Source organism: Carcharhinus amblyrhynchos, chromosome 8 (assembly GCF_965287045.1).
Source record: "Carcharhinus amblyrhynchos chromosome 8, sCarAmb.v2.hapA, whole genome shotgun sequence".
Lineage (NCBI taxonomy): Eukaryota > Metazoa > Chordata > Chondrichthyes > Carcharhiniformes > Carcharhinidae > Carcharhinus > Carcharhinus amblyrhynchos.
Window position 1 is genome coordinate 125,230,817 of NC_137331.1, and position 9,707 is coordinate 125,240,523.

The 9,707-nt window shown below is 44.3% G+C and overlaps 1 protein-coding gene across 2 annotated transcripts; it reads left to right on the plus strand.

Moving 5' to 3' along the window:
• The first annotated feature begins 3,804 nt into the window (after positions 1 to 3,804).
• Positions 3,805 to 9,310, plus strand: LOC145346899 (actin-3-like). 2 transcript variants are annotated; one of them, XM_080194772.1, is made up of 3 exons: positions 3,805 to 3,888; positions 4,113 to 4,261; positions 7,974 to 9,310. In XM_080194772.1, exons 2-3 carry the CDS (start codon positions 4,136 to 4,138, stop codon positions 8,976 to 8,978), a joined length of 1,131 nt encoding a protein of 376 aa, XP_080050898.1. In that variant the 5' UTR covers positions 3,805 to 3,888; positions 4,113 to 4,135; the 3' UTR covers positions 8,979 to 9,310. The 2 variants fall into 2 exon arrangements, with proteins under 2 accessions (XP_080050898.1, XP_080050899.1); XM_080194773.1 differs by lacking the exon at positions 3,805 to 3,888 and adding an exon at positions 3,898 to 3,979.
• The last annotated feature ends 397 nt before the right edge of the window (positions 9,311 to 9,707 follow it).

Sequence of the window (9,707 nt, forward strand, 5' to 3'; positions counted from 1 at the left end):
AGCAGTCTAGGATAAATACCATCAGGTCCTAGGGATTTGTCTGTCTTAATGTTCCCTAGAAAACCTAATACTTCCTCCCTTGGAATTGAGATTTTCTCTAACGGGTCAACACATCCCTCTGAGAGACTCCCAGTCAACACGTCCCTCTCCTTTGTGAATACTGATGCAAAGTATTCATTTAGGATCTCACTTATTTTCTGTGCAAAAGTAGTTAGTCATTTGCTGCATCCATGGGAATGTCCTGAAGTGGTTTGATAATGAGTGCATGTGATTTTGCAAGACCTTTTGAAGGACATACACTTTAGAAATGGTTGATGCTCAGACTAAGAGACCAGCGGTCACTGTGATGAAATCTACTTCATCAGAGAGGGCTATCAAGAAACCAGGAGAAGTATTGAGTTGTTTTGGATTCCCCTAAACAACTGGTAAGTGACAATGGACCTCAATTTGTCTCACAAGAAATCAGAAGTTTCTTACAAGAGAATAGAGTTCTTCTATGTTCCAATGAAAACAACCCAAGTCTACCCAGCCTGTCTTTATAACTTAAATGTTCCATTCCAGGCAGCCCGAGCTTGAGCAAAATAACCCTTTTTGGGTAACAATCGTTGACAGCAGTTGTGAATCCACAGCCACCCCCACTTGCAGATATGCTTGGGAAAGATCTATCTTAGTGATTTTTCTTCCCCTAGCCAGGCCACTAAATTTGATTTGATCTGATTTATTGTCACATGTATTTAGTATACAGTGAAAAGTATTGTTTCTTGTGCACTATACAGACAAAGCACACCATTCATAGAGAAGGAAAGGAAAGAGCGCAGAATGTAGTGTTACAGTCATAGCAAGGATATTGAGAAAGATCAACTTAATGCAAGATAGGTCCATTCAAAAGTTTGATGGCAGTAGGGAAGAAGCTGTTCTTGAGTCGGTTGGTGCACGATCTCAGACTTTTGTATCTTTTTCTTGACGAAAGAAGTAAAGAAATCCCCAATGAGGAGTAATGGATACTGTTCCACACACGGCTTCACAATGATTTTCAAGTTCCCACAGTCTCACAGATCCATCAGTCTTCATGACCAGGACTATGGGCGTGACTCACTCATTCATGGCCACTAGTTCCAAGACCTCAATTCTAACAATCTCTCCAAATTGGCCTCCACTTTAGGTTTAATTGCATACACTACAGGCCAGGTTTTCATGCTCCTGGGGCCAGCTCTTTCATTTCCCCAGAGTTCCGCTGGCCAATTGGGATTAGCTTAGGGGTTTAAAAAAAAAGGCAGCATGGACAAGTTGGGCTGAAGGGCCTGTTTCCATGCTGTAAACCATGCTCTGAGTTCGTGGTTAGCAAGTTTGCAGATGGCACCAAGATTGGTGGCATAGTGGACAGTGAAGAAAGTTATCTCCAATTGCAATTGGATCTTGATCAATTGGGCCAGTGGGCTGACGAACGGCAGATGGAGTTTAATTTAGACAAATACGAGGTGATGCATTTTGGTAGATTGAACCAAGGCAGGACTTACTCAGTTAATGATAGGGCTTTGAGGAGAGTTACAGAACAAAGAGATCTAGGGGTACATGTTCATAACTCCTTGAAAGTGGAGTCACAGTTGGACAGAGTGGTGAAGAAGGAATTCAGCATGTTTGGTTTCATCGGTCAAAACATCGAATACAGGAGTTGGGACATCTTGTTGAAGTTGTACAAGGCCACACTTGGAATACTTTGTCTAGTTCTGGTCACACTATTATAGAAAGAGTGCAGAAAAGATTTACTAGGGTGCTACCGGGACTTAATGGATTGAGTTATAAGGAGAGGATGGATAGACTGGGACTCTTTTCTCTGGAGCGTAGGAGGCTGAGGGGTGATCTTATAGAGGTCTATAAAATAATGAGGGGCATAGATCAGCTAGATCGTCAATATCTTTTCCCAAAGGTAGGGGAATCTAGAACGAGAGGGCACAGGTTTAAGATGAGAGGGGAGAGATACAAAAGTGTCCAGAGGGGCAATTCCTTGACACAGAGGGTGGTGAGTGTCTGGAACAAGCTGCCAGAAGTAGTAGTAGAGGTGGGTACAACTTTGTCTTTTAAAAAGCATTTAGATAGTTACATGGGTAGATGGGAATAGAGGGATATGGGCCAAATATGGGCAATTGGGAGTAGCTTAGTGGTTTAAAAAAAAGGGTGGCATGGACAAGTTGGGCTGAAGGGCCTGTTGACATGCTGTAAACCTCTACGATTCTATGACCACTTCCTGGTATCTTCCCAATACCTCGTCCAGGCCCGAACTGGATTCTGAGAGTCTGTTTACTACTTCACAATTTTGTCTCATTTTCTTCATCCATGCTCTTCCAAACAATGCAGGGTTATCCCTTTCTATGATGTACAATGGGATATTTGCACTGGTCCCTCAGCTATACCATGGTGGATACATAACCCTTCAAAGGCACCACCTAATTCGAATATGTCCTCAGATTTCACGGAAAGGTGATTTAGTTTCCCTTTATATACGGATTTTGGAATCAATGACACCGCTACCCCCATGTCCATTTCCATCCTCAGCATCTTCCCTTCCAATCTGGACTCTGCCCAAAACCATTCTGCATCACCATGGACTGACAGCACATTCAGTTTAAATTTCAATCTCTCTGTCAACTCCCTTTCATCTGCGGATCATGCCCTTCAACAGTGGCTGTTGGACACTTCCTCCTGGTTGTGGGGCCCGGTTGCTTCTGTTTCTGGGACCCTGATGCTCGGGAATTGCAGGCAAAGTGACCTGTTCTTCCGCAGCTCCAACACTGAGCCCCTCTCATGCAGCCACTGTTCTCCGTGTGGCCCTTTTTACCACACTGACAACCCTCCTTGGCCTTCGATTGCTTTCCTGGGCATCTACCATTTTGTATACTGTTCCTCTGATGCATAAGTGTGAGGCTTCTGTCGCAGCCCGTTCCATGGGTACTGCTATCTCACAACCTTTTTTTGAAATCTAACGGTTCCTCCATCAATAACCTTCGCCTAATTTCTTCCTGCAGTAACCCACAAATAAGGCGGTCGTGCAGTGCTTCTTGTGAGAAAGATCCAAAAATCACTAAATTCTGCCAAGCTTTTGAGAACCATAAGAAATTTAATAATGTTTACGCATTCCAGTTCGTCCCACGTGTAAAACCTGGCGAGTTCTGCAATTTGCAATCCTTATGGCCTAAAGTGTCCCATCCATAACTTGCACAACTCCCTGAATGGTTTATCAGCTGGTTTCTCTCGCTGCAGTACGTTCCTTAGAGCTCCAAAGGTTTTACGCCCCATCTGCTCAGGGATAGTGGAACAACAAGGTTAGTTTCAATCGTTTTTGAGTAATAAAATACCGAATCTCTCTGTGTAATTAAAATCTACTAACAGTGCGGCGCTCCCTCAGCACTGACCCTCTGACAGTGCGGCGCTCCCTCAGCACTGACCCTCTGACAGTGCGGCGCTCCCTCAGCACTGACCCTCTGACAGTGCGGCGCTCCCTCAGCACTGACCCTCTGACAGTGCGGCGCTCCCTCAGCACTGACCCTCTGACAGTGCGGCGCTCCCTCAGCACTGACCCTCTGACAGTGCGGCGCTCCCTCAGCACTGACCCTCTGACAGTGCGGCGTTCCCTCAGCACTGACCCTCTGACAGTGTAGCACTATTTGTGCTAGCAATGTTCTGAAGTCATGGGGTAAAATTTGAAGCCACAAATCTGAGAGTGAGGCAGATTTTACTGGTTGTTCTTAGTTCCTCCCCTTGTATCTTACTGGCTGTTTATTTAATGATGAGATTGGGAGGGGCCCAAACCAATAAAGGCAGCAAGCAGACAGAGCGAGGATCTCGCTGCTGGCTTGTGGAACAAGTAAAGACAGGATATTGTGAGAGACGGTAGGTGTTGTTCAGCAAACAAGGTGTGGCAGGGGAAGCGTTCAGCTTTTCAGCTCTAACTTTTTAGTTGTGGTTCTGGAATTAGAGCTGGGTAGGTTTTTTTAGACAGAAAATTTCCAGGCGGTAGAGTAATGATTGTCTCTTATTTAATGAGTAGTGTTTGAAAGGTGTTTGGATCTGTGCTATTGTGTCTGCATTAATTTTTTTTCCCTTTTGTTGTTCAGTCAGCTCCTGTAGATTTTAAACCATGGCTGATGATGAGGTTGCAGCTCTGGTGGTTGACAATGGATCTGGGATGTGTAAGGCTGGCTTTGCAGGAGATGATGCCCCCAGGGCTGTGTTCCCCTCCATTGTGGGACGGCCCCGTCACCAGGTGAGCCCTAAAACTATTTGGAAGGTTGTTCAATCCTGTTCTTTCTGTTGGAAGGGATCTGGGTGTCGGTGTTGATCCTTCTGGTAACTGAAATGCTGTCCTGTTTCAGCTTCCTCTTTTGAACAGTTTGTGGTTTGTGCTTTTTTTCCCCTTCGTGCAAACATAAGAATAAAGAACAGCAACAAGTCACTTGATCCCTCGAGTCTGCTTTGCTTTTCCATAAGATCGTGGCTGATCTGATTTGTACCTTCAAACCTCATTCCTACCTCCCCTGATAATCTTTCACCCCTTTGTTAATCGATCTTGCTCTGCTGTAAAAATATTCAAAGGCTGTGCTTCCACTACCTTTTGAGGAAGTGAGTTTGAGACTCACCACCCTCCGAGAAAAGAATTCTCCATCTGTTTTTAAATAAATAATCCGTAATTTTTAAACAGTGACCTGACTTTGTGGCTTTAATTTATTTTTAGCTTTTTAAATTATCCAAATAGATTTGATTTATAAAATATCCTTAACATTTCAAAATGACCACCGTGCTGCAATAGTATTCAGGTTTACTGCGTCCACTATGCTGCACTCCTGAGGTGCTTTAATATAGTCAGAAACATTTCAGACGTTTTAAACTGAGCCCTATAGGTGGTGTGAAGGTTTCTAAGTTGCCTACGCAGAGTGCAACTTGATATGATCTTTCCATACAGTTGTGACACTGGTATTGTTCACTGTTCTAATTTATTTTGAACATTTGGTTCCTGTTGCAGTTGGGGTTGAGTGTGACCCTTATTTGCTCTGGTACCTGTTGATCATTGAAGGGTTTTGAATTGGATTTAACAGATTGTTTCCCATGGTTGTGGGGTAATTAATGGTATGAAGGGTTAGTTGATTGATATGAGGCTGGATTGTTTTAAAGAATCAAATTAGTGATTTTACTGCCTGATTGGCAGACATGGATTTAGAATGTAGAACATTACAGTGCAGTACAGGCCCTTTGGCTCTCGATGGTTCCACTGATCGGCGCAACAATCTAATGACCCTCTAACCTAAACTATTGCAATGTTATCCATATGCCTATCCACTGACCATTTGAATGCCCTTAAAGTTGGCGAGTCCACATCTGCAAGCAGGGCATTCCATGCCCTTACTACCCTCTGAGTGACGAACCTACCTCTGACATCTGTCCTATAATTACCACCCCTCAATTTAAAGCTATGTCCCCTCATGTTAGCCATCACCATCTGCAGTAAAAGGCTCTCACTGTCCACCCTATCCTATCCTTTGATCATCTTGTATGCCTCAATCAATTTAACTGTAGCTTTCAGAATGTTATTAAATAAGAACCTAAAAGGACAAACTCAGCAGTGCTGTCTTGATATGATGGAGTATTCTGATTTTTAGTAGATTTGAATCGGAGGCAGTAAAATTGAGCTTTGTGGTGAGGACTGAGTTAAACTGTATGGGATGGGTCAGGCTATACCTGGGCAGCTGCTGTAGCTGTAGTTCCGCCCATGAGTTTTCTCCTCCCCCAGAATTCTTCATCTGATTCTGTACACTCTCTAATCTCCAGTTTGTTTTAACCCTGTAATTACCAGATTGATGTACGTGCTAGATTAGGAATAGGAGAAAGGTATTCAGCCCCTTGAACCTCTTCTTTAGATCATGGCTGAGTTGTATCTTAAATCCAATTAACTTGTTTTATACCACCCTTGTACAACAAAATGTATTGATTTCATGAAATTCCCAATTGCCCCCATCCCCACTGCAACATCAGTAGTTTTTCAGGGGCTCGCCAGATCTCCTCCCTTTTGCCCCTGCCCCTCCACTGGCCACACAAAGCCAATAGAGGAAACGGCTTCTGTATTTACCCTGGACCATCCAGTCCTTGTTGAATTGCAGCAATACCTCAAGGTCTTCCCCCACCGCAGCCCTACAATCCAATCTCTCAGAATTTCCAGTTTCATTAACCTTGATTTGATCAGGTTTACAATGATATCAGTCGTGTTGCTAAGTTTGTGATAGCTCATTGCATCCACCTTGTGTTGTGTGCTTTTTCACTGCTGATGAATTAAGGTGTTTGTTACAGTATTCTAAGTTTGGTTCATTTGGCTGCAGTATTGAGAGAGAGAGAGAAGGCTGTTTGCAGTCCTGATCCAGAGACACCATTAGCCAACTCCTCTTTGGGGGCAAGATGTTGGAAAAAGCTTGTGCAATGCCAAGTAATCTTCCATCAGATTGAAATTGATCTGAGCATCTCCTCGTTATTTCCCCTTTCCTGCCCTTCAGATGGTCAGTACACCACTGAACTCTGTTCAAACATGTGTTCAGGTCCTGGATTAGGTTTCTGATCATTGACTTGTTCTGTCAGAAAGGCTGAGAAGAACAAACTGCAATAGTCTAGAATCTGTGATTGCTCAAGTATATCCATGTGGTGTTAAGACCCAGGCAAGAAACTCCAAGGTGTTTGTAATGTTTGCCTAGACCCCCAAGTTTCACATTTGATTTTGGCATTGGTGAGCATAAGATACTTCTCCAGGTATGATTCAAACAGAGCAACAGATCTGTCCTGATCAATATTCAATATGAAACAACTTGGGCTGCCACCTTTCTTGTTATCATTTCCACATTTGCTTCAAACAGCATTAAAGGTAAAATAGTCTCTAGAATGCAGGTCTCAAAGAAAGCACAGGAATAGTTTCCTTCATGATGTGGGTATTGCTGGCTAGGCCAGCATTATTAACTTTCAGAAGGTAGTGGTGAGCTGCCTACTTGAACCACTGCAGTTCCTGTGGTGTAGGTACATGCACCTGCTGTCAGGGAGGCAATTCTATGATTTTGACCCAGGGACAGTGAAGGAATGGTTTGAAGGTGATTCCATATGCCTGCTGTCTATCATCATAACAGTTGTGTATTTGGAAGGTGCTGTTGAAAGCTCCTTGATGTGTTGCTGCCACTGTTTGGATGGTGGCTGGAATGGATGTTTGTGGGTGGGGTTTGAATGAAGTGGGCTGCTTTGTCCTGGAAGGTGTTGAGATTGGAGTATTGTTGGGGCTGCACTCATCCAGACAAGTGGAGAGTATTTATTACACTGGCTTGTGGGCAGCATAGTGGTTAGCACTGCTACCTCAGTGCCAGGGACCTGGGTTTGATTTGCATCTTGGGTCACTTTGGAGTTTCCATGTTTTCCCTGTATCTGTGGGTTTCCTTCAGGTGCTCCATTTTCCTCCCACGATCTGAAAGATGTAGTTCACCAGCACATTGACCTGAACAGGCACCAGAGTGGCGACTAGGCAGTTTTCATGTTAACACCATTGCAGTGCAAATAAAGCCTTAGATGTGACTAATAAGCTTTACTTGAAAATCTTTGTCTTGTAGATGGTGGGCGAGCTTTAGGGAGTCAGATGCTTTACTTCACAGGATTCCTGACCTGCTCTTATAGACACTAGGGCTAGTCCTGCACCATTTCTGGTCAGTGGTAATCCCTAGGATGTCCTAATGCATATTACAACTATTTGATAAGTTTGAAGTGTAGTTACTGTTGTAATCTTTATGAAAACATGGAATCCATTTTTATCAATGATTCACTGTTCTGAGGCCTCCTCATCTGAGCATGCTCAGCTGCTGGTACAAAACCCAATCAGTCAATAGGAAATCCCTGACCATCTTTAGTCTCAGTCTTTGCCTGTGGTTTGTGATTTAAATCTTTTTTATTCTCCATTCTAGGGAGTGATGGTTGGAATGGGTCAGAAAGACAGTTACGTTGGTGATGAAGCTCAGAGCAAGAGAGGCATCCTGACCCTGAAGTACCCAATTGAGCATGGCATTGTGACCAACTGGGATGACATGGAAAAGATCTGGCACCACACCTTCTACAATGAACTGCGAGTGGCCCCAGAGGAGCATCCTGTTCTCCTCACGGAGGCACCTCTCAACCCCAAAGCCAACCGGGAGAAGATGACCCAGATCATGTTTGAGACCTTCAACACTCCAGCCATGTACGTTGCCATTCAGGCTGTGCTGTCCTTGTACGCCTCTGGCCGTACAACTGGCATTGTGTTAGATTCTGGTGATGGTGTTTCCCACACCGTGCCAATCTATGAAGGGTATGCCTTGCCTCATGCCATCCTGAGGTTAGACCTGGCTGGCCGGGATCTCACTGACTATGCAATGAAGATCCTGACCGAGCGTGGCTACTCCTTCACTACCACGGCCGAGAGGGAGATTGTACGTGACATCAAGGAGAAACTTGCCTATGTGGCCCTAGATTTTGAATCTGAAATGCAGACAGCCAGCTCCTCTTCAGCCTTGGAGAAAAGCTATGAGCTCCCTGATGGCCAAGTCATTACCATTGGTAATGAGCGTTTCAGGTGCCCAGAAGCCCTTTTCCAACCATCCTTCCTTGGGATGGAATCTCAAGGCATCCATGAGACCTGTTACCATAGCATCATGAAATGTGATGTAGATATCAGGAAGGATTTGTATGCCAACACTGTCTTGTCTGGTGGAACCACCATGTTCCCAGGTATTGCTGATCGGATGCAGAAGGAAATCACAGCCTTGGCTCCGAGCACAATGAAGATAAAGATCATTGCTCCACCTGAGAGGAAGTATTCAGTGTGGATCGGAGGTTCCATCTTGGCTTCACTCTCCACCTTCCAGCAAATGTGGATCAGTAAGCAGGAGTATGATGAGTCTGGCCCCTCCATAGTCCATCGCAAGTGTTTCTAACTTGCTGTGGGATTCTGTAGTTGCCTGGGGCTAATTCACCTGTAATAAAACCATCGACTCCGCTTTTCTCACATCCTCAAATTTTGGCCCGTGATTTATTCCTTTCCAAATCTCCTTTTTCAGCTTTTGTAAAAAGTCTAATGAAGAGGAACCTTTGAGCTGAGTAATGGAGAACATATCATTGTTTTCTGAAATTTACTGAGGGACAGTATTTTAAAGGAGGCTCATGAACAGGCAAATTTCTCAATGTCCTAGATGCCACAGCTGAAGGTTTAAATTGTAATGTATTTGCTACTTAATTCAAACAGAAATAAAAATCATCTATTGCCTAATGTTTTGGTCATTTCTTTTCAAGCAAAGCTCTGAAATCATGCCTGTCAATGTCTCCTTGGATTGAGAACATAGAACATAAGAAATAGGAGCAGGAGTAGGCCTTCAAGCCTGCCCCGCCATTCAATAAGATCATGGCTGATCTGTCGTGGCTCAGTTCCACATTCCCGCCCTCTCCCCATAACCCTTAATCCCATCGCTTATCAAAAACCTATCAACCCGCGTCTTAAATATATTTGGCAAGGCAGTCTCCACCACTTCAACGGGCAGAGAATTCCAGAGATTCACCACCCTTTGAGTGAAGAAGTTCCTCCTCAACTCCGTTCTAAACCGCCCCCCCTTTATCTTGAGGCTGTGCCCCCTAGTCCTACTGTCCTTTCTGAGCGGGAAGAGTCTCTC

Bases quoted from the DNA above. Each gene is read 5' to 3' on its own strand.
- LOC145346899 (XM_080194772.1), top strand. From the start codon at position 4,136: ATGGCTGATGATGAGGTTGCAGCTCTGGTGGTTGACAATGGATCTGGG. The intron at 4,262-7,973 runs GTGAGCCCTAAA...TCTCCATTCTAG, and splicing joins TGGGACGGCCCCGTCACCAG to GGAGTGATGGTTGGAATGGG.